This window comes from Bombus vancouverensis, chromosome 8 (assembly GCF_051014615.1).
Source record: "Bombus vancouverensis nearcticus chromosome 8, iyBomVanc1_principal, whole genome shotgun sequence".
Lineage (NCBI taxonomy): Eukaryota > Metazoa > Arthropoda > Insecta > Hymenoptera > Apidae > Bombus > Bombus vancouverensis.
This window is the reverse complement of record NC_134918.1, coordinates 12,401,753-12,428,241: the sequence shown is the minus strand read 5'-3', so window position 1 is coordinate 12,428,241 and position 26,489 is coordinate 12,401,753. Positions and strand designations below refer to the sequence as shown.

Here is a 26,489-nt window from a genome sequence, read left to right as displayed (position 1 = left end):
TGAAAAGGCACAATAATTTTTTTGTTACGATACATTTTTCTTTCGATCACGTTTACAAATATAAAAACAACTATAAACGTACGTGGGGCGTGTTCCCTACCGACCTAGTAGTACTGAATCGGATAAATCACTAAGTAGCCGCTAGTTATATTAATGCTAACGAGAAAAAATATTTACAATGTGAGTAAGGAAGTGCATATTGACACTTCTGCACGGTACCACCAACAAGAAAAAGCTAGAAGTACACCGTTATGTTACGTAATTATGCTAGATCTGTGTTCATTTTCCTGAACCGCCCTACCCTTACAGCCTATCGATGCACATTACGAAGACTAACACATTTCATTTGTCTTATGAAAAAGAATACGTTCGATATTAATGTGACTCAAAGCATCATATTTTTTTCGGCAAGAGAAGCACATTTCTACATTTTGCTACGAAAAGAAGGAATCGTATTATATCATCCACTAGGAAAACTAATGTGATTTAAAAAAAAAAAAAAAGGTAGCATATTTTCCTTGTAGCGATAAAAAGTCATTTGCCACAAAAACCAACACATTTAGTTAACAATACAATGTATTAGTTTCTCTTGGGAAAATCCAAATATCCTACTATTTGTAACAAAAGATGAAATGTACTCTTTTTCTTGGATGCTATGTTACTTTTAGTAAGACAAGTGAAATATGCTATTCTTTTGTAACGCACACCGCTATTTCCTGCTCGAGTACCCAACTATAAAATCCTCTTCCTCCGTTTTTACTTACTCTTTGTTCAAGCTTACCGCTAATAAATAGATACGATAAATATAACGAACTTGACAATCGTCGACCTGGCGTCGCGTACCGGAGAAAGTAATTCGTAAAAGTGCCAAGTGTTACCAATATATGCATCGAGTTGAACCTTTCGATGCGTGTGAAACGTTTTCACGTGATCCACGCCAATCCACGCCTCTCGATCTACGATCGCACCACGTGTTTCCACGGGCATACGTGCGCATAGCTTTCCACGGAATCAAGTCGTAGGACGCGTTAGATTTGAATCGATTCTCACACTTACGACAGGGAATGCAAATAGAAAGTTCGTTCAGTCCGAGTAGAATGTCTCTGTGCGGCGAGCCACGCCAATGAAAGTATGCTACAGTTCTCCATAGAAGGCACCGGATTAATCTCTCAGTCCGGGCACGCTTGCAAAATTTGCCATAATCATTGCAAAACGATGATTTTGTTCCTGATATGTAGCTGATCTCGCTCGTAATCAAATTGAATTCCAATATTTTAGGAATTGAATGCCGCTAACTGCAGGTGCTGACGGAAATAGTATGATGAACAGGGTGAAAGTCGGACGAGAATTTGGAATTTTATAGAAACGCGGATAGAACACTGACGTTATACGTAATCTTCGAATAGGCCTGCGGATGTTTATGCAAATTCGTATCTTTATGAATAGAACGTAAATGTAGGTACAGAAAGATTTGTCTTGTATTTTAAATATTATACTTTTATATATTTTGTATAATTTGGTATGTTATATACATTCTGTATAGTTTTGCATACTAAAATATTCCGTAAATGCATAAATATCCGTAGCTTAATTAAGAGTATTAAGTTAACACTGGTTTTTAAACGTAGTCAATTTTAGTCAAATTAGTTTGTACTACAATAGAATCAACACGAACTCTTATTATACGAATTCCATTTACATACGATCAAAAGCTTGGAGTTACTTTCCCAGTTGTAATTCTCATATGCATTTGAAATTAGTATTACACATATCGATAAATATTCTCTCTCTATTTTGATCAATCCTTAACTGAAAACATGTTCAAAGTACTAAAATTTTAGGTTTGTTTTAAATTCTCAAATTCTACGTGACACCTAGTGATTCCAAATTTTTGTTCGTTGTGTAAATAAACTACCCATATTTTGACAAGTTCGTACTATATCAGGGAATTTCAGTTCAAATAAAATATTCCTACTGTAATACTTTTCATAAATTAATATCTCAGGTACATACATCAAATGCCAATTCGATTGATATCGAAAATATAAAAAGAAAAAAAAACAATTTTTTCCTCTGGTATAAATAATGACACGTGATCAATAAATCGCGGTTTGGTTTGATTTTGTAATTAATTCATCGTCGACTTTTTACGTATTTCCTATGAGTCATTTCCCTGGGAAACGCTGTCTCTAAGTGATTAAACTTAGCGCCGTTATTACGACAGCAAATGTTTATCCGGTTCGATCATACAGATCGGTGTTCTATAATGAAATCAGCGAGTACGTAGGTCGGAATTCTATTCAAAATGATCGTGTGCACACGATGAATAATTCTGGTCACGACGTCTGGAATCTGTGCGGTGTAGCATGTTACCGTACGAATTGACGCGGCACGGCGCGGCGGCGAGAAATTACTATGGTAATGTGTTTAGTGTGCGTGAGTATTGCGTCAGGTCATTGACTTTCACTCTCTAAAGATAGTCGTTCTAGACTACGAAAAAGTACTTCCGATGTTGATCTCGAAATTGGTTTCATATCTTTGCAGAAATTTTGCTATTAGAATAACAAATTATCGTTAAATTGATATTTACTATCGACGTTGTATGTAATGTTAGTCATTATCTGCTTGGGTTGTTAGAATTTGCATCGTTATGAAATAAACAAATTTTGAGTAACCAGAATTGGAAAATTCGTATTTTAACGAAAGTGAAGTTTTGTGCAAGTTAGAACGAGAGTAAAATTGTAAGGTCTCCGTGTACGGAATGTTAGAATGTTACATGTTAATTTTGAATACTAGTTCTATCACAGATTGAGTCTCAGGGTAATGTCGATGTTCAGTGAAGTACCTTGGTCGATATCGTCAATGTTGTGCGTTTATGTAAAAATTCTGTTATTTCGCCGTTAACGTCTAGCGCGAGAAGAGCTTTGACACTCGTGTTTTATGCACGTGCTACTTTTTGTACAGAATTCTTTCGTTTCAGAAGCATAGTGAATTTAGCAAAATTTAGTATACATACATTATATAATTGCAATTACTGTGTTAGAAATAAATAAATAATGTTTTCAAATTTCGCTACATTTTGAACGCCACAAAGCATTAATATAAATTATTTAAAAGGACGATAAATTCTCTTGTCAGTTATGAATATTAATAAATATTCAATATACTCAATCATTCCTATACATTAAAAAATCCTAAAATTATACAATGTATGCACCAAATATTATAGCAAAAGATTTCAGTGAAAGTTAATAAACCATCAAGGTCGTAATAAGAAAAGAAATTGCCACAACTCAACTAGTAATAAAAAGTAAAACACGACGTAAGTAATAATTTCTACACACAACCTACAATATCCTACGCATAAAAACAAACCAGATTATTCGATTAATTGCTGTGTCGTAAAAAAAGTCGTGATTGCCCCTCGATAACCTTGAACGAAACATTGGATATCGTGCACGATCGATTAAATCCCGGATACGCACGCGCCAGGCCCACTGACAGCACCATCTCGTTATTAAAGTGCCGCGGGTGGTCCGAACACGTAATCGGATAGTATAAAAAGTTGAGAATGGGTACCCTATAAAGAATTTAAAAAAAAGACTCGCAGGCTAGATGGAATCAGTAACGAGAGGCCCGAAGATAGTGATCGAGCTGACCTACGGAGAGAGGTGCACTGGCAGCGCTGGAGGACCTCGCAGGGGCGACGTAGTAGAACGACTGTGGTTGCGTCTGAGACTCGAGCAGCTGAAGCCTATGCGACTGAGCGGATTGTTGTTGTTGTTGCTGTTGTTGCTGCTGTTGCTGACGTCTTTGTTGTTGAGCGTAGAGCTGCTGTGATTGTTGCAGCAGTTGGGCTTGCTGCTTCCTGTACAGCACTTCCTGGGGTTGGCTGATAGCTGCTGCGGGGGCGGATTGAGCCGACTGGGTTGCCGGTTGCTTATAAAGCGGGGACTGACGCTGGGGCTGCTGGGGCTGAAGCTGCTGCAGCTGCTGGAGTCCAAGGTAGGACTGGGGCTGGGCTACGAACGGTTGGAGTTTGTGACTTAGGGTGAAGTCACCCACGGTTTGGGGTAGCGTTTGATAAAGTTGGGTATTGTACTGACCGGTAGCGGGATCGTAAACGAGCTCCGACTGGTAGATGGGGTCGGCGGCGGAGGCGGTGATCGGCGATTGACCGGCTAATTTTACTTTCGATGGTTGGGACGATGGTTGAACGGGCTTAGGGCTGGCTACGCCGACGGTGTTCACGTAACGCTCGAGCTCGGCGGCAAAGTCAAGGTGAGATGTGCTAGATGCGGTCGTGCTGCGCAGATTAGGCGATACAGTGACAGCCGAGGGACGGGTGTACGCTAATGCTGGACGCTCGGTGCTACTAGGGGACACATATTGGGCAGCGACTTGTGCAACGTGGGGTCGGGGAGTGATTGCGACCGATTGCGGCTTTGGGTGACGGGCGACTGGGCGGCGAGTCGTCGTTTCGAGGGTTTGATACGCTGTCGATGATACTGTAGGCTGGGCACGGAGAATGGGCGATGCTGTGCTCTGATATTGGGTCGTCGAGGAAGCTAATCTGTAGAGAGCAGGACTGGCCGTGGGCGATGGCTCGTAAAGAGCTGTCGACGGTGTGACTTGAACGTAGGTCGGCTGTTGAGCCGTTCTGTAAGCATTTGGTCTTAACTGCGATGGCTTAACGAGGTCTTCATCGCCCAACTCTTGACTAGCATCGTCGTCTAATTGATATTGCGTTTGAAAGATCGTCGTGGGTGCTCGCGTGGTAGGTTGTTGATATGCTGGCCTCGATGATACTGGTCTTGGTATTGGCCTCACGGATGGATAGTTAGCTGGTCCAGAGATATCGTCTTCTTCTTGCTTGTCGGCAAGATCGTCTTCGTCATCCTTTGGTGCATTTGGATCGCAAGGATTGCCGGATACGTAGGTGAACTCTCTTTTATTACCATCAGGATCGATGTAACCGTATTTACCGCGCACTACGCAATCGGTTCCACGAGTTTCCTCCTTGAACGAACCATCGGCTGCCTCGTAGCCGAAAGTGAAAGATCCGTCGTCGTTGACCTTGTTGTAATTGCGAATGGTCTGGACTGGTGGTGGCTTGGATGAGTGCAGAGCGTCCTTCGAACGTGGCGAAGGAAGGGCACGAGTACGTGGTTGGTAGACTGCTGGGTTATAATCGTCTTCAGCCGCCTGACTGTCGTCTTCTTCGTAATAAACTTGCGGTTCTGCAATACGAGGCCGGATCTCCACTCGCTTTGCTTCTATTAGCAGCAGAAGGCATAATGGGATTACCTGGAAATCCAAATTACATTAGTTAGTGTAATCGTTATGTATACTGTCTCATTTATAACTTTAAAGTAATAATAACTAAACTTCAATAACTATGAGATATATGAAATTCTTTTAATGTGCAAAAGATATTGACGAATCGAATTCCTTGCGTAATGTCGCAAAGAAAGTTTTGAAGAATTTTCAGCACTATTTCAAATCCCAAAAAATGCACGAAGCAAAAAGGCATAGATCGACGCTCAGTTATTATGCAAACTATACTGCAGGCAAACATGATTTTAAATTTATTTTAATCTTCTTAACACAATTTTGGTAAAGAAACTGAGATATTCAAACAGGCATGTCATATGTTATAATTTAATATTATTACAACAGTCTTAGAGATCAGGATATCGTTAATATCTCTTTTTATCAAAAATGTTTGCAAACCACTTATAAATCAAACCTCTTTCTGCCACGAATCTTACATAGGTATTTTCATTTTACGAACGCATACAAATCTTCGCTTGATCATAATTTTTCTAATTACCATTAAAACAGCGCACGTAATATCATACTCATTCGTTATAAGCAACACGCTATCAGTCTATTAATAATAATCGTCTCTGTTCCAGTCGGCAATTACTCTAATAGATACGCGTTACGAAAAGACGTTTCTAAGTAGTATAAGACGACAAGTAGAAAGGGACGTTATACGGCAGACAGGCCGCTAGAAGCAAATGCAGGATTTGATCGCGGTAGAGGAGGAAAACTTTTATCACGTCACGCTAGTCGTAATCAAAATTGTTGGATTAGAATGTCGGCAGACCAGGCCGTTATTCTAGTTTCCAAGCACGAAACCGGATCTGCATCGGGGTACGGTTTATAGTCAATAGGAAGCAGAAGATGGCGAAGAGAGAGTGAGTTTCGCGGATCGGTGAACTCGAGTACGCGCGAATGGTATGTGCAGCAAAATTCCTTATCGCTCGCTCGAACCAGCCCGACGTTACCGAACCATTTGCCATGTGCCGAGCAGCCCAGGAAGAAAAGTACTATGGCGAGCTCCATGCAATGTTATGGTATATGGAATTACCATTCGTCCACGCGATTTACCGTATTATGAGGTAGAATATACAGAAACGTTGCTTTATTATGGAAAGTAGTGGAATCGTTCGTGGACGTTGGAATTTTATATGCTGATCGTTGTCACTGGAAAATTCTCTTTACTTCCTTTTAGTTTCCTTCATTGCTGGACGGTTTAAAATGGAAATGTTGTTTCACGGATGTCTATTTTTACTGATTCTTTGCCTGTATTTTACAATAAGTTGTCAACGTTGATATTTAAGCCTTCGTAGTATTCTTAAAATTCCATTTCGTTCATCTTAATTTTGTTTAATATTCTAGACTCTCAAAAATTCAGAAAACGTTTCTAGTTTGTTGTTCAACAGATTTTTAACTTTATCATAGCGTAGCTCGAAAGAGACTCGAACAAGCTATCTAATATATCTGGTACTATAAATTTTATATCTTAAATTTCATCATATATAACAGAGTTAATGATGTTTGTTTCTTGTAAGAAGTTGAAAATATGTACCTTTTTTTATATTTGATAGCAGAAATGCGAAAAATCATGATGATATAGAGGTAATAATTTTCGAAATGGTTGATTCTGAATTCTTCGTCATTATATTATACTATCAAAGAATCTTATTACATGCGATAAAGATAGTTTGAAGATTATAGATCACTAGAAGATAGTTCACTAATGCCCAAATTAGGTGTAATACCTTTTGTGTAACTTTTATACGATGAACGTGCGTGTGACATGTAATGAATTTCTTTATATTTTCTGTAAAAGCTTATTATGTGCGTACATTAAGGTCAATTTCTTTGACATATTCAATTGTGCGGAAATATCGTGTCCATAATGATATAGAAACAGCGATAGTTGATTTGGGTCAACGCGACCGGTAGGAAACAGATTCGACAGAATTTCAGGCGTTTCTGCTCGTGAGAAATCACGTTCTTGTAAAATATGGAAAGCTTTGATTTATTGCATAACGTTGTCTTGCATTCGCTATACAGTAATTCAAGAAAGCAGATAGCGGTTCGTAAAACACGTTGTCGGAGGCGGGTTGAAAGATGGAAACGTGGGCAAAGATATCCACAAAGACAGTAGATTTAAAAATATAAGCGAATAACCGCGCATTCTATGGGCACAGTGCAGTAAAAGCATGAATAAAATTAAAATTAATGCGACTATCCAGAAAAAGGTACACGTATTCATATTTATTTTACCACAAGGTATTTTGAAACACTTAAAACTTGTATCGGATGAATGGTTTTTAAATGCAATGACCAGTATATTGGTATTAATAATTTCAGACATTTCTGTAACAGGTGTGTGGTAACTGGACGATTATGAATACCTAAATCAACAACTAGTTTTCTTGAATAAAAACAGGAAAGGTTTGGAGCTAAGTGATCGTATTACTTTACAAGTCTTTAAAATACGCGTTTAACATTTTCCCACAGACATTCGTAATATTGCAATTAAAATACCAAAACGATGCTAAAGGCGTAATAAAATAAGAAAGCCTTGAAACGTTCCGTCAAACGATTTCTACGACACAAAATACTTGTTTGAAAGAATTTGGAACGCTGACGAAACACAAAACGACCAGGATAAATTGCTAATCCCCTCGAGGGAAACTAATAATAATCTCGATTCTCTTCCCGTCACGTTTCTGCATTCTCATTTCCATGTCGTCTACCGATACGTGGTTCGGTTTCCTTGTAATACTTTTCACCCGTAACTGATTCATCATCGAGAGAATTTTCCTATTATGAGGAGGATTTCCCATGCGCGTTGAGCTGACCGTACGTCCTTATGACAAGACGTGGTCTCGACTTCCGGTAGAACCACTCGGTGGGAACCGCCCCAGCTCATACGTGTTACGTAATTTTTACTACTCGGTTGACCCGAATACGGGGCGAGGCAGGATTATAGCAGCGCAGCGTGGTTACCGTGAGAGATTCAGATTCAGAGCGTCGTAACTCGCCTCTGTTTCGCTACACCATCGCTTCTGGATCTCCTTGAACCGAACCGAGAGCAAATGCTCGCACAAAACAGCCGCACCACGCCTCGCGACGACCCACAGGAAACGCTCGATACACCACTGTCACTTTTAAACGCTCGTTCGCTTGTACACGAAATGCGCCTAACCTACGGCGATTTTCGCGACATTCTCTTTTAGATGCTATAGCAGCGGGCTTCGCCTCTCAACGGGTGGCGCATTAATTAAATTGTATCCGCCAAAGAAGGTGATCAGTTTGTCAGATATATTTCATTCCACATCGATTAGCTGTCATGGATATCATGGTTCCAGTTATTCTGCTGATCCAAATAAGAGAAATAAAAAAAAAAGATTTCTTATCAGTGAATTTGGCAATAGCCAGTAGTAGAATGAAAGAAAAAAGTAATGATCGATAAGGTGGCGTCAGTCTGAAGTTACACATTTGAATTAATTCTAATAATTGAATTAATTCTTAGTATGATATATATACTAAGAATGCACATAAAGCAGTTGATGGATCAAGTAGATCTTAAGATATCGTAGAAGTCATGTCAAAAAGCATGCTTTTGAGAAAATCGTTTAAACAATCTTCTCTCGTCTTTCAAACAGACATAACATCAACAAAAATAATTTTTTAAGTTTAGATATAGGGTTTCACAGATGTATTTCTAAAATCGTATTTTTCTTAAATACGTGAAATGAAGGTGCCTTCTTAATATGTATTTTTCAATGATGATTTGTGAAAAGGAATTTCATCTCAACTGTTGATTAATGAATAAGCTTCAAGTTGAAGAGTTATAAAAATTAGTGCTTTGATCTTGGAATACGATTGGATATAAAATACATTGATTTCTTTTTGAATTCTTCCTTTTCTTCAGAAAATTACGAAAAATAACATTCGAGTGCCCCTTTTTCATAGCTTTTCAAACTAAGCATCGATTGAATAATATTAGTAGAAAAACTGACCAACCATCATTTCGACAGGAAACCACGAACTTTTTACACGCGGCATTTTGTAAACGCTATACTTGTTTACATTACCACCATGTCTCTCCTTGTTATGATAATTATACTCTGTTTGCTTGAACTCAATTTCTACGTTGAAACTGCTGCACGATCATCTACAGGAAGTGTTGTCGTTTCAACTATCACTTTCAATGGTTATATAGACTTCACAACGCCAGTAACTAGAATTTCTATCGTTTTTAATTATCGTATCAAATCCAACGTCTTTTCTCTCTTCTTGTTTTATCCTTTCTATCACAGCGGTATATAATTTTCTCTTTAAAAGTAATTTCCCACTAGAATGCATTTTTATTGTTATTTATTATTTTCTACGAACGTTAATCATACAACAGGCATCTGTATACAATGTAGCTAAATTTCGAACGATCATAATCGGAACGACATATTAAATTAAGAAACCAACATTAACTATTGATGTGTATATTTTATGTATGATTATGTTTTATCGAACATAGAGCACGGATTTCTAATATGTACGTGTTCTACGTATCAAGTTTCCATTACGTAGAAACGTATCAGCGTATAAAATTACGCGATGCCTTGTTTTGGCATGTTGCGGTATGTAGAACCGGTGTAGAACCGACATAAGAGAAAATTCTTGCATAAAAACGCGTTACACGCCTTCGTGGAGCTCATAGAAAGCGATGCCGGTTTAATTATCTCCTTTGATATTTATGCATACCAGGAAGGTTACGTTTTTCAGATAACACACTCGAAAGAAAGTTGTTTCTTTGTTAACTTGAACGTTTGCTATTTCATCTTGTTTCGTGACGCTACAAGTTATTAATTACGTTTGCACGAAGGCAACCAGGCAATTTGCTTAACAATCTAGCGATATTTATTGCACTATTCCGTATTGTAGTTACCCTTACGCATGTTGTACATTCTAATGCAGAGTTAGGTAACTTCGTTGAGTAATTTTGTAGTTTAAATAAAATTAAGTTTGCAAATAGTATTTTATAGTAAAATCATTATAGTTTTATCAAACACTTCATTGTTTTTCGTTATCATCATTTCAACATTTTACGTTTCTTCTTTAATATCTTTTACTTCAAGCAAATATCAGATAATATCATCATGTAAACTTTAATATTTCAACATTTTTAAAACAATTCTTCATCATAATCTGATATTCTAGTATCACATTATGTACAAAATTTTCAAGTGATCTCGTTCTCATTCTTCTCTCAAACTTTCAAATTCCATCGAGCTACGAGTCCACGTCATTTCCTTTTTTAACTCCAGCATCGCACAAAACAAGATATAGAGGACAAAACAGAGTGAAGTTCAAGCAAATCGAACGACACAGATCCTTTCTTCGGATCAACGAAATCGTCCTATTTTCACTTTCCTGCAGTTAAGGTTCAGAACACACAACCACAAAATTATTGCAGCATGAAATTACTGGAACCTTGTCCGTTCGAACGTGACCTAGTAAAATTTTACTATCGAATATCGGCGATTTAAACAAACTAACAAGAATAGAGACAGTGAAATATCGGACATTTCTCGAAACATTTGAACAGGATAGAATTGCGTGTCGACGACAACAACAACAACGACAACGACGATGACAACGACAACTACAACGACGACGACAACGACAATGACAACGACAACAACGACAACGACAACAACGACAACGACAACGACAACAACGACAACGACAACGACGACGATAACATCGGTGTCGATGACTCGGTGATCGGCGGTGATCCAGCGACCGAAGGAATATTCGAGACGCAGTTGGCACACAGCTCGTCCTTGAGACAGGGAGGTACGTCGTTACGGGACTTTCGAACGATACGGTATGCACCATGCTCTCTTGGGCGTGCGCCGATTAATTTCCAGTCGACCCGTGATAAAATGCGGTTATTCTTTCCTTGCGTTCATAAACCCTGCGAACGTGCTCCCCACCAAACCAAATCCACACAGTCGATGTACACGTGTGATAAATGGTGTCTTTCGCAAGATCGCGTCAGGGAGAAAATCGAAGGTTACCTTCGACTGATCTGGTGAAGCTCTGCTTGGTCACGGACCTGGTTATGCAGCAAAGAGACTTTTATGTAACGCAGAATTTGCGGTTGCACGATAATTTTGTGGCAATGGTATTTAAGAATACTTTGATTTGGACGGTGCATATATCGTGGGGTAAATGTGTGTGTGTGTCGCGTGTATGAAAGGTCATGTGTGAGAGAAAAAGTTGAATACAAAAGATAAGCTTGGAAGAGCGATGGTGATGTGTGAATTAAGATTTCTCAATAACGATGTTGAAACAAACATAAATTTAGGAATTTAAGGTGAAATTAAGATATGAAATAGTACGTCAACGTGATAAATGGTGTTTCGATTCTATTCAAATGACAGAAAATTATTCGTTATCTTTTTCAGACCTATGCTTTCTTTTACAACAGTAAATTCTGCTTTAAGCTGACTGTTTCTTAACAAGCTAGCCAACTAGAAAATAGCACATAGTATATTATAAAATAAAAATACATTTATAGCAAGATATAAAAAAAATGTTTTACAAATTATTGAAATCCAAAAGTAATGATAATAATAACTTAAAATTATTCTTGAATTAATTTGTATTAATTTATATTAAGGCACCAAGCGTATTTCATTTCATTTATAATAAAATATCTAAATTATTATTACAAGTTTTCAATAATTTAATAATACATTCAATGATATACGTGTATGTTACTATAAGAAAAGATTTATGTGCTTATCTTTCCACGGTTTGATTGAAATTTCCGTCCTATGTGCTATTTTTGAACAAATATATATGAAACACATAAGCAAGTTTTATTAAAAGTTGATACAATGCATTTCACTTTTCCTTCGTCCAAGACTATAATTTCCCACGACCATTTTCCTCTTGTAGGATAGTTAATTACAGTTCACAAATCACAAATAGACTAACGCGAATTAAATTTTCTCGCTGTAATTTGTCGGAAGGCGGCGATTATATTGTAAAAGGATCTATACTTTTCCAAGAATCAATTTAGAAGTACCTACTCTTAGGAAACACTTACTGTTGAGATTTCTCGCTCCACTAAACGTAGAACGCTTTTTTAAAAGAAAATCTTATATAGATGACATATATGTCTAATATAGGTCTAATAAATGATGCAAAGCTCGTGAAGCTAAATCTTCAAGTTCTTTATAATTAGTCCACTTAGTTCTTTGAGGTGAATTTTTTTTAGTTAAACATGACAATATACTAGTTCTACGGAATATAACACTCAAATTGAAAAAAAGACAGAAATATGTGGAGCTGAAATCTGAAAGTATGGAATCATTTATCAAATCGTATTTATGTACATTGAATCGCCTGCTAATTGTATGACTAATTAGGAATGAATGCTGCAGATATTAATTGTAACAGCCATGCTTCGTAATAAATCAAATTTATAATTCCATAAAAAATTATAAATTTCTACATATTGATAAAACTCACGTACGATTATCATAAATTCACTGAAGTATTCAGAAACTTATGGTCAGTACATCATTCAGACAAGATTAATTATCCATTAAAATTATAATTATTTATTTAAGTAACGTACGATAATTAGAAAATTATTCTAATGTGTTTCTAATCTCTCTTTTTAATTTCCCTTCAAATCTCTAAATAAAATATTATCCGCACAAAGAGTTCAAGAAACTTCAAAAAATGTTAATACCCTGGAACTAAGCAACTCCATATTGAAACGTTTACGTTGAAACAGAAACGATCGAAGCTAGAAAATTAGAGAGAAAGGCTGTTGGAATATGAAGCTAAATAGCCAAGGGTGACCTAATTTTTCATCGATCGTTTTCATTATCGAGTTAATCATCGGTCAGGACTTGATTAAAGTCACACGAAATCAGGAGAGCTCGATACGTCATCGTTATTATCAAGATTGAAGCTGGCTGTATCTTGTGGCCTCGCTCACTGACAGGGTGTACGCTAGCGAATACTAGTGTATAGTCTAATGACTCTGTATCTGGTCTGGAAAATCGTGACGCGGAGGCAGGCCTCTATATAATCAGCGCTAGAACATGCCAGTCACATACAGTGAGAGGTACGAACACATTCGGTCGGTCTGGTTGGAGGCAATTGGTCCTGGTCTACCACGCCTTGTCTGAGCCCCCTAGCTCTGGCTTTCCAGAGAAAGGAAGAATAGCATTACCTTCGCGTAAACCTGTCTTATTTTAAAATACTCCTACGAAAGCGAACGTTATAGCTAAGCTACAACGTAGATATCTGTAGTTTGCCGGTTAGCTGTCGTCTCTTAAGATATGAAGATATGAGACAAAATGATGTTAATAGAAGGAAAGATCGTTGCGATCGCTTGGAGGAATGAAATTCTTGGGTTTCGCAATAGTTTGAAGGAAATGCCAAGGTTACCATATTCGAAAAAGTGGAAAGGAATTGAGAAAACACGAGAAAACAGAAGAAAACATGAGGTCACATAAGAAAACATAAGAAAACATGAGAAAACGTAAAACATAAAACGACGTATAATCCGGGTAAATTAATTCAGATATGTTTATGTTCCTAAAATAGTACTTGCAAAATAGGTTTATTATCTTTCGTGTCTTTTCTAACGTTGAAAAAGAATCTCAAGTGTGAACAAAATGTGAAAATATTCAAATTGATATACAAGATTTGTCGTTTCAATTTCATGTATACCTTTCTGAAACATTCCAAATCTTGTTAAAACATTACACGTTGTTTGATAAAATAAGAGTAAAATTGGAACATAAATATTCCAGGACTGCAACAGATTGAGGTTTCAAGTCTCTGTTCATATTTCTGTCATTTTGCTGATAATCACACCCGAAATTAGTATTAATTCAAACTTCTGACTGCGTTTACGATTTCGTTCTATCGTAGTCTGAACAGACAAGGATAAAGTCATGGAAACATTGTGTTTCGATAGTCGAACGACAGTCGTCGAACTACATATATCTCAGCTACTAGGAATTATCTAACGTCATCATGTAAATGATTTAATTAGTTGCACGATGATTTCATTCACTATTAGTCGACAAGGCATTAAATAGAATGTATTCGCCGGTTGTTTACCACTCGCAATAGAAAACGTCACTCAACGTGCATAGTCTATCGTTTCAAGTCGGCCGATTTCTAATCGTTGAATGATTCAAAAGTATTTACATTTGCATAGCCAGTGATCTATAAGTGTTCAATGATTATATCTCAATTTATACGTCACTTTTCCTTCGAACTAACAAATAATGAAACGTAATACTGTTCTCTTGAAAAATATGAGAAAAGGTTTGTTGGTTTTAAGAGAAGATAAATTTGTGTTTCACGTTTTATGAAATCCATCTTACAATTTCATGAAAATTCCAAGTTTAATGTTGCTGTCAGAGGTATTGGTATAGTTAGGGTTGTCTTGATTTCTACCAATGGACGTACAGAAAGAGAAAGAATGTGGTATTGGTTAGATCGATCGGTTCTAAACTACTCTTTCGAAAGTAAAAGTTAGTTCCTTGAGGAAGGTAGTAGCTGGAAGCAGTGTTCTTATTTACTGCAATCGCTTCAATTTATTTTTGTACCACCCGCTTTGCAGCATAAGACGAAAGATATATTGTTCGGAATATTACATACTTTCTTCTTGTATCATTGTTGTTAAAGTACGCGCCTAGGAATCAAGAGATGTCCGTATTTCCTTGGAGACTCAAGAACTAAGATCGAGACACATAATCTGATAATAAGATGATAATCTGATACAAGTACAATGAACTGCCAAATCTCTTCGGTTGAAGTATAACTTAATTCTATTTCTGACAGTAGCATGAAGAGTTTTTAAATATAAATATTTCTATACAAATGCAAAATATATTACAGAAAAAGGATATTATTTTATTAATTACAAAATAGAAAATAATAGGTCTTGTGTTTTTTTTTTTGCAGTTATCTCTGCAGCATCGATTGGTTTATGTTTTACTTCATAAAAATATGCTCAGTAGTGTATTGTTTCTCGCGTTTTATTATATGGATAATGGATTTATTGAAATTAATAAAGAGAAGAATGATATAAATAAAGTAAGAAGTGATTGCAATGTTTCTATACAATTGTACGATACTTTCTCTTATTAGCACTATTCATTAGTATAGAATACTACTTGTTAGTATTTTAAAAAATGGTACGCTTTCATTTTCGTCTTGAAAAGAGAAAGTATCATTTTTAATTAATATCGAAAATGATATGACTTCGATAAAATTAATTAATTTTAGAATCTTCTAAACAGTATGAACGTAACTAAGGAAATCTTCGAAGAATATTCAACGAATTAATTAAAGAAAAAGACATTGTTCCATCGTACATCAAACAGAAACGGTAGAATATGGCATAACGTTATTGTGTGATTGTAATCTGTGGAGGATGTTACCTTCGCGATTATCATTTCCTGGATCGATAATATCGTGATAATCTTAGGCATCAATTCTGAAACAACAGGTTGACAATGACGTAGACGGCGGTACCAAGGAATGGTCGCTTTCACGGTGAAGGTAAGCCGTTGCTTTTAGAAAAAAAAAATCTGTTAACCGGTCACATTTTCAGAATTGCATTCTTCGTCATACTGAGTCTCTAAATATATCTAGTATGCAACGTAGTGACTAGCAGTATACGTAACGCGTATCTGATCTGGATCCAGCCAGCGGAGCCTTGCTTTTGATTATATTGCGTTTCTAAGGAGGAAGTAGTTAAAATGTCTCGAGCACACTTTCTTCGCCCGTATTTCCGTAGCGGAAGCTGGGCACACGATCGATGATTCGTTTTTAGATTAATCTACTACCTGCTGGCGTGTTCTAATTAGCCGACTGATGTGGTGAATGGTCGCTGGGTTATGTCAGAATCGTGTTAATCGTAATGGAAATTGGCAACGAATGATAGAAGCGTTCGAGGAAAGTGGATAAATTATAAGGTTTATTAATAAGGTAATAACAAGGCAATGAAGGTAATAAGACGTTTGTGAATATAAATAAATGTGGGAAATGTTGGAATCAGAGAAGGAGACAAAGTCTCAACGTTTTTCGTTAAAAGATTCGAAGATTTTAGAATTTAGTTGAATTTTACAGAATCCTCTAGAATTTACAAAATTTGTTAAAATGCATCGAACTTTAATAGACTTTATCAGAATTCTCAGGGATTTACTGAAGTTCTTTAGAATTCCACACAATTTGTTGCAATTTGTTAAAGTTTGTTAGAATTCGCTAAAATTTGTCGAAATTCGCTAGAATTTGCCAAAATTTGTCAAGACAAAGGAAGTATTCAGTGTTTCTTGTATGGAGTCATTTTAGCAAATAGTTATATGCAAAAAACGAAATAAATTTAAGAAATTGCGTTTATGAATAACATATAGTCCAGTAAAAAAAATGCACAGCATTATAATGTTTAACGATTATGCCCTGAATCAATTTTTATTTTAAACGTTTATACACGTTTCCGTGTACGAATATTTATTAATGGTAATAGGATTTCCATATCCTTTTACCTCTCAAAGGAAAATTAATGCGTGAGTGAGCATAGAATTCGACCTTGCTGATCCAGTTTCTTCTCATGTACTTGGAACGCACTGAATCATTATTAAATAGTCATTATGTTTATGTACGCTAACAGACGATTAAGCAAAATAACGAATAATAATCTCGTAAAGTGTTTTTAAAAAGGAATTCACTACAGTGTTACTTTCTGTGTTGCCTACTTCAAGTGATTAAATCTATCTAATAATGAAAGGAATAAATAACCCGCTGATATAATTGAATAACGGTCTGATGCAACTGCGATGACTATGATGCTGTGTTAGATGCTTAGATGAGTCAAAGGCTATGCTTCAAGGTTTCGTTCTGGTTCTGAGGCATGAATAACATTTATACTTCCGTGTAATATTAATTTCTCTCGAGATGAGAGAAACACTACACTGAGAAACGTTTCAATGTTTGAAATCAATGAATGAAAACTTTCAAGTCTTCACCAATTTAATGCGAATGACTCTTCAGAACATAGTTTCCTACATTTAGTATTACTGAAACAATTCTGCAAAGTAGGCAACATCACATTTCTCTTGTTAAAATTTCTCTTCGCTTTTTTCCCTTCGCATGATATCTATCATTTTCATATCCCAAAATCTCTACCAAAATTAGAAAAATGTGAGTCGCTTCAGCCGATATCACAACAAGCCAAATACGCTTCTTGTTATCGTTAAAATTAGCATGACACTGGTGGTTGTCACACACGAGTTGTTCGGACGTATTCAAACAGCTGCCAAAGAAGTTAAGAAAGAAGCGACAGGTGAATAGGCCGTGCAGATTTCTCAAGATCCGTGCGTCCGACGGCTCTCGTACGGCTGTCTTCGACGCGAAAGAGGATGCAAGATGACACGCGTAGTCATCCTGTTTCCCGGCAAAACGTATCCGCCGGAAATAAGGAAGATGTGAAAGGTTTCGCGAACGTTAGTCGAATGCTGCGTACGGCGAATTATTCGCGTCGATGCGAATATTCGAAAGTGCAAAAGAGGCGAACGTTCCCTGGCAGAGAACGAAGGCAGGGCAAAGTAAAATGCGCAGAGAAAAAACGTTTAGACTCTAAATATGGTCTCGAGTGGAACAGTGAGAGTGAACGTGACTCGTTTCGTATGGGCGTTGAGAACGCAGCCATTGGTATGCAACACTGCTATGCCCTTGTCTTATGAACTGTGTCGTCCACAGAATTACTCTGCCACTCGCTTTTTCCTTCGTTTAACCATTGGAAAGCGAATAGCGTATTGAAAAGCCGCGTTGATTAGTTATTGTTAATCATCGTCGTTCTCATTATGCTGTTTTAGTATTGTGGACCTTTCACTGGCGCCGTTATACTATGTATTATATATTATACAATAGGGAAGCTTTAACGAACGTGGTACTCGTTTGATTTGTTTCCCAAGTACGATTTCTGATTTAATTGGAGGCTTAGTGGGCAAAATTGAACAATCATGAGATACGCGCGTTAAATTAGAAATATTACAGTGTACTCACTACATAGGATTCATTAGAAGAATATCGTAGGAATTGAGATTCGCTGAGCAGATGTTAGGATTTTCTACAGCGTCGTAAACTTGTCACAGATTATTGGATAGATAGTGGAATAACATATGTACACTTAGAAATCAGACCTGGGCAAATTCTATTTGAAATTCATATTCATCTCATATCGTTCTTTTCGATACTGTTGTTTGAAAGTATCGATAATCTCGATGCATGTTTTAAATTATTTCAAGTTTGGCGAAAGAAATAATCGTGAAACTGATGCAACAAAAAGAAGCAATAGTCTATACTCTCTATAGTATGAACTGCAAAGAGAAGGGCGGGAACAAAAACCAGACTCTATCTTGGAGATAATTTGAGATAATTTGAGAAAGAAAATAACATGTCATTTGAAATAATATTTCAAATACCTAACGTAATTTCAAATATGCTCAGGTTTGTTAAATGTAACGTATTATGTAAAGTATCTAAATGCAAGTATAATTGGGATTAAGGGAGAGATCGAAGAACAGGTTAATTCCTTTCTCATGAGATCTCAGAAAGAAAAGTAAACGTAAGATTGCAACGTACGTTGATAAAAATAAAACAAATGTGAAAATGGAGTAAAACACTGTACGAGTTGCCTGTTTTGTTATTTTTTCACACGGTTGATACACAAGAATGTGAGGAGAAATGTGCTATAATTGGAGAAAAATTCCTATCTAGCATCGATTAAGGAAGCACTGGAAAATTAGATAGCGCCCGTTGCACGGGCACTTTGTATAGGCGCGTTACGAATCAACGAAGCATGACTACGTTTAACCCTTGCCTTGGATACAATTTCACTCTTTCACAGTTTCCCACACTTCATTTTGCATTTCGTTTCTCACATTTCACCACCGGTAAGACGTGTCAAAAATTTCTCGCGAGTCAGTGCTCCGGCTTCGACGTCGATTCACTGGTAACTGGCGATGCGTATCTTTATGACAGTAAAAAAGTTTACAGAAGTTTCGATGCCAAAGGAAAGCTTGTATCCTGATTTGAAAGGAGAATGGTGTAAGCTTAATCAGTTTTACGACTCATGATATTGAAAATAGTAGCAAATATCAGAGTTCAGACACGTTTTTACGCGTTTGTTAAAAACATATGATTTGTGAACATCGCGTTACGAAGATGGAATTAAAAACCTATCAAGACCGCAGGAAATCGTAAAAGATTATAACGAATATAACGTACATCCAGCCCATTAAGGATTAAGCAATGAAGAGTTGTATAAACAGAAGATTATTTAAAAAATGTAAATAGTGTAACTTATCAGGTCGTGATTATTAAATCGTTAAAGATGAAACGATCGAATTTTTCATAAAATTTCCAAGAAGAGATTTATAATTACAACGTTAAAATATAGAATTCAATAATATAAATTATTGGAAAAATGTCGTAAATGAAATATTTCGTTAACGCGATGTTAGCCCTTAATAACGTTAAATAAACTTTTATTTCACACATTTTCATTATTTCGTTCTTGTTAAGAACACTCACGTTGTCTACTACGTTCTCTTAATTTAATCGAATTTAATTCTTATCCAAAAAGATAATAACGCTATTTATCGCTCTTTCACGCTTTCGTAATACTATTTTCGAATCACTCATAATTTCATAGCCTAATAAAACACCTCTAACAATTAATAATTTTCGTTCTGATAACCCTCAGCGATTTTTGCAGCCAAATTCGTGAAAGTTTCGGGGGAGTTAGATGTACTTCATTTAACGCCTAATTAAACCACGAGTCTGGTCGAAGTTTGATGGCTAGACGCAAGATTGAGAAAGTTTACGGTTAGACTGTTAATTAAGGGAATTTGTTATCGCCATACGTTTCTTATGAATACATCGTCCCATATATAATGAACCAAAGTTCCTGCGAGCTTCGGTGTGATACTTTTCGAACAGCCGATTCTTCCTGCACTGAAATATTTTCGCTCTCACTTTTTCTTCGGTCTGGCTGTCTAATGAGCCTGTTCCTGCGAAGGCGTACAAAAACGGGAAAGTCTGTGCTAAAATACCGTTTACTGGAAACTGTTACCGTCTCCGTTTCGCGTCACACCGATACACCGGCGCTTGCCATCGTCTTACAGCTTCCCGACATCCACCAAACTTTCAACATTATTTATTTGCCCTATTTTGTTGAACTTTTAGGTTATTCATCGGTGTTCTTCCCTAATTTCATTAAACACCAACGAATTAGCCTGAATCGTGTCTACGAGAGTTGATCGTAGTGTCCTCCTTACTTGACCATTTCGAAACCGAAGAAAACTAAAGTTTTATCATTTTCTTTCTACCATTTCTGTCTTTCCTCGTTCAATTTAAGATATTTAGTCATTATTTCATAACAGCTTATATAATTATTATATATACAGCTATTCAAAAGAAAGGCAGCACTTGTAGAACGTGTGATATACATTTTGAAATTTTTCTAGCATTATAATGAAACCTGACTATGATGATTATATTCGTACAATTTAAAAATATTTATCACAAGCATATACTTTGCAAAAATCACTAAACATATTTGAATGGTCGACTATTCGTTATATTTAGTAAGCCACTATTCATATTGTATACTGACTTTTTAATTAACTTTATTTATATACTAGCAATAAATATTTTTTAATTGCTACATACATTTCTGGATTTGCTTGAAATTTTATTAATGTAAAATGCGAGATTTTAATCTTCCACGATAATTGATGAACGTCATGCTTTTGGTGTTTTGAGATCAATCGTTTGCCACACGTCACGTTTCAGTTCCAATACAATTTCAAAAAGTTTCGTATAACACACGTAATATATTCATAAGAATTCTTTTCTGATAAATGTTCGAGTACTGTCATCAGCTACGATCTTGAAAAACGAACAGATGCTAAATAGGACATTTGACTAGGGACAACAACATAGGTAACAAATGTTACTAATCTAATTGTAGAATTTCATTAGATCAACGGTTATTTTCTTTCCTGTTGTGCAACGAGAAAAACGATCGTAAACCGGCTTTTAACAACGACCGATTTGCAGCGGACAAGACGACGCTTTTGCCAGTTGTTCGAAGGAAGAATTCGTGTCGTGAGTCGTAGAGAGCGAGCAGCCAACGCTGATGACTGTTTATATCCGAGGAAAGCAACCGAGATTTACCCCTGTATTTGTACGTATTAGCCTCGCTTTCGCAATTTATCGATGGCCAGTTTCTCCGTCATCGGTTTCTACGGAACCAAATCTAGGTCTTGGTGTGACGGGAGAGACAACAGTGGCTCAAAATCGATGGATGGCTGTTATGACACGCGCGTTTCCTTCGCGAACGATGATGTAGTCTCAGGGCGGTGTTTCGTTCGTGAGTCGTTCGAGCTGACTTTCGTTTCGTTATGTCTTCTTATGTTAATGAGAATCTATAATAAGAATGCTTTCGATGATGGGCGTGTATAAAGTATGTTAAAAAATGTAGAGATCGATTATTAATTACCGTGAAGTTGTGCAAATTTATGGGAATATTGCGGTGCGATGTAATTGGACGTTTTGTTGAAAATGGGAGCCTAGCTTTTTCAGTGGTTTTTAATTACCTTCCTCTTTCACAAGGAAAAACTGTGTAGCTGTATCATAAAAAATGTTCTAGAATGTAAATTTCTGTTGCGAGTGGCTTTCGTAAAGCGGTAATTATAAAATTGCAGAGGCGCATAGGTTTTAAGCGTGAAAAATGTTCTCTGTCACGTGGATTTTATGTATCTTTAGAAATTTCATGGTTCGAACGCTTCGGTAATTATTCTTATTCAACTGGCGCTAAATTTATTAGTTTTGCTAATGATGTATAATAGAACTACACTTCGTATTATTACAGTAGCGATTTAAGGAATTTCGTTGCGGCTAGAGTGAAAATTTTATCCCACCTACTTACTGAACTGATCTACATAAAAAATCTTTCTTAAATATTTTACACGTGTTTAAAAGAAATTGAAGAAAATTATGCAGAAAGTTCATATTCTTATATTATTTGATAGAAAGTCACTGGTAGTATTTTATAATCGTGGAATAGAAAACAAGAAGTTTCACTCTTATGGTAACATGCTTCCATGATTTATAGTTATGATTATATGTTCGGTTCGCTAAAGATGCAATAGATGATTAATCTCGAAAATCAGTTCACACGGGATAGCGATCTTTGAAGTTTTAACGAGGTTTATATAATCCCTTAAAGTAGGAATTAAAGCACAAAATGAGTAAAAGTTTAGAATATATGTGTTCCTTCGCGTGATCCATAATAATATTGTACGTATACATATATGGTACTATCGATTTGACGATGATAAAGAATTAAATTTCCCAGAAGCTGAGTAAAAAGAGTGCATGAAATATTTATAACTTGTAACAGCCAGCTTATTTCGATCGTGCACGTCTACTGTTATTTATGATCGGCCAAACTGAGTAAAACGAAAGTGAAAAGCGTATCGATAGGTTTTCACCGTAGAAATCAATCTATTAAACAATAGCGATACTGTAGCTACATTGAAGACAAAAAGCATGGACAGTATATCGTGATCTAAAGTGAATCTGACATTTAAACGATTTGACGTCCTATATTTTAAAAATCGCTTCACAGAAATCTGTACCATGCTATATACTATTTAGTTGCAATTAAGAATCGAATTCTCATAAAATATTAGCATAGTAGGAGTATATTAAATATAGCAGGCACTCATAAAATACTAGATTTGGCAAGCAAATAAATACGAATATTTTGTTCGTAGAATTCGCATAAAACATATACTTCTTAGTTCTAAATTAGTATTATTATGTTATAAAATTAGGTGTTCGTAAAACTAATGATATTCAAAGTACAAACACAAAGTGATTTTATTTAGATTCTCCGAGATGCTTGTACGCAACGGTTTACTTTATAATAATTGTTAGTTCATAACTGCGTGCTTTGTTCCATTTGCTTGTATTATTGTTGGTGAAGTGGTACTTAACGATACTGATTAGATTCACGATAATGAGATTAAATAGTAGTTTAGTAACGAAAAAATTTGTAAAATGACAGGTTCGACGCTAAATTGGTGAAAGTAGCTATAATAAAACTCGGCAGTCTTGCAGACAGCTGATCTTGGATCAGTTAGTCTCTTGTTTTCTTTAATACTGTTTCTAACAACTTCGCGTAAGTTGAAAGTATGTGAAAAAATTAGTGTTCCGTTTTTGGTAATAAAATAACCTTGTAAACAAATTAATCACAAATCTGGAAATTCTAGTAGGAGTAGTTCAAGTTACATGTTAAGTATTTAGAATACAACAGCATTTTCTAATAGCCTATAATTGTAAAACATAGAATTTAGTCAGTAAACAATAAATAAATTTGTCTATAATTAATCAGTTTACGCATAATAAGATCATCTATAAGTATTTAAATATGTATACGATAGTAACATTTTTCCCAACGCAAAAGTAATCGTATATGAAGACCGAATACCAGAAATGAATTTCAAGCAATAATATTTCTTCTCGTTCGAAGAAACGTTACGGAGAAAAGAAGGTGAAATTGGAAAGTGTTTTTACACTGATTTTTCGTACAATTAATTGTTCGATCGCACGGAAGAGGTTCACGATCGGAAACCAGAGTTGATGGAAGTTCTCACAGGAACGAAGAAAGAAGGAACTCTTCTCTTCCTATATAAGAAAAGCGCTTTCCTTAATTACAATTAATTTTCTATAAATAGTAACGCACGAATGCAAGAAACTTTACAATCTTGTAACATTATCTTTGCTCTGTGTACACGACGTTCTGTCATATTAGATAGAAAAAGAATGACTAATGAATGATTAAAGTCATCTGTAAAAGGTGAAGCGAATATAATCATCATTTTTCTTTCCTTCGTGTCATAGAAATATTAATGAAGTTTTTTGATTTCGAAGGATAGCATGTTTCAACCTATTTAGAGTTGCGAATTCTTTTCAATTGAGTTCATAACTACGTGAAATGACGAGTGATAATAACGCAAGAAACAGTCAGGTATAATGAGGGTAATTTCATGAAGTACCTAGGTGAAATTGAAATAGGTGTGAAAAGCGAGGTTTCCTTTGAAGAAAAAATAACCTGCATGTATCACGTGTAAATACATAAGTACGAGGAACATGTACTTGTTCCTACGAGGTCTTTAATTTATTATTGTTTCGCCAAAGTATATTGTAACATAGATTATTCTCCGGTACATGACTGTCTGCAACCACTGTGAGAAAAGTTCAGGCATTTTTCATTCTATAAAAATTCTATGAATCTTAATTATTCTGTGAACCGAGAAAGTATAATATGATAATGATAGAAAACCCAATACGTAATTTATAATTCAGGAATATCAAATAATCGATTTAACGATATTCAAACGAATCACTTTTGGTCAACATGTTTATATTTATATTTAAAGAAACAGAATTACTGAGTAATAATTTTCCCAAAATTTGTGAAATTAAAGAAGATATGTAATAGAACGGAATGTAAAGAAAATAAAGTAAAAGGTTAAAACAAAGTAATTAAAAGCGATGTTACAAATAATACATAGCAATTTCTCAACAAAATCGTACGTTCACGTGGTAATATATCCATCGGCAATGATCACTTTCGTATCAGATTGCAATTAGTCTTCTTCCTTTCAGTACACGCCAATTTTGAGAAGAGTAATCGTAATATCGCAATCACTTGTTCTCTAATGCATTGATCACTCAACGGTACTCCTTACATGGGGGCGAAAGTCTGTCGAAAGTATTCGAAGCACATTCTGTTGCGTAACTTTTGACAGAAACTAACACTACAAATTTAGAGCAAACACGACGGCGGCATTGAAATCAGTGGCCAACGTAACAGCATCAAAGGTTACGTTGTAAGAATGTGACTAAACTAATTATTTTTGAAAATACACACACGTAGCACACACTTGATTGTGATTTCTTCTACTATTTCTAGAGACCTTGAAATTTTTCACTGTTAGTTGTACTATGATAATCACAAATACAAAAATTGTTAAAAATTATATACGAGGAAATTCATTATATTTGTACACTACACAAAACGATTATAATTGTTAAAAATCAAATACATGAACAGATACTGAAGCAAACAAAATCATCTATCTATCAAAACAATTAAAAAATTACGATTATACACCTTTTATACGAATGTAAAAGATATCAGCTTCTAGATCTCTACATGGACTAGATAGAAACGATCATTAACTATCTAAAAGAGACCTTTCTTGCAGAATCTAATTGACAGAACAAATTGACAAAAGCCAATTAAACCAAAACCGCCCGTAATGACTCAGAAGTTGGTGTAACGTGAAACTCAAATTAAAAGAAAACTCCATCTAAACAATTGTATCTCTTGAATATTATCTTCAGAACAAGTTATGTTAACCGCATTCTTCAGGATAAGAATACATCCCTTTTAACCGATCTATACACATCCTTTCAAATGATAAATTGGAAAGTAGCTAATTTTATTATATTATGCAACATTCACACCACTGTTCACTCTACCTAATATTCCTTAGAGTTGGTTGGTAGCCATTTATCGAGAAATAGCTAACGATACGAAGCTTCAATGAACACATTCAATGCAGATCTCAGGTCAAAGAAGAAAATGGGATTATTTTAAGACGGAAGAAGTCTAGTCATACGCAAGTTAAATACAAACAATTTCATTCATATCCTACGTTTGTTTCACCGTAAGAAAAGACCAACTAGTTACCTTGATCAACGCGCAAGGTATGTACCAGCAATGTGTCACACGCCCAGTTGATCAAGTCGATGTACACTGTCAATGAAACACCACTGGGACACGTATCGAGCCAGTACATCGGAGGCAACCCCGTGCCAAAGCTCGCGGTAGTAAGAGATGAAGAGATAGCAGAGAAACTATGTAAGTCGTTGTATGTACATACCAAAGATATAATCCTCATGGTGCACGCGTCGCAAACGAGGAGGGTACAAGTAGTCGAGGAACGATCCTACGAGAGTTTCACTGAGAGAGTGCAGTCGTATAGTACGGA

General features: G+C 36.0%; 1 protein-coding gene across 2 annotated transcripts; it reads right to left on the bottom strand.

The window, feature by feature from the left end:
• Positions 1-26,489, bottom strand: LOC117155876 (uncharacterized). 2 transcript variants are annotated; one of them, XM_033332352.2, is made up of 3 exons: positions 26,382-26,489; positions 4,107-5,307; positions 1-4,022 (listed from the first exon to the last, which is right to left on the bottom strand). In XM_033332352.2, the coding sequence occupies exons 1-3, from the start codon at positions 26,397-26,399 to the stop codon at positions 3,622-3,624; spliced, it is 1,620 nt and encodes a 539-aa protein (XP_033188243.1). In that variant the 5' UTR covers positions 26,400-26,489; the 3' UTR covers positions 1-3,621. The 2 variants fall into 2 exon arrangements, with proteins under 2 accessions (XP_033188243.1, XP_033188242.1); XM_033332351.2 differs by having other exon boundaries at positions 1-5,307.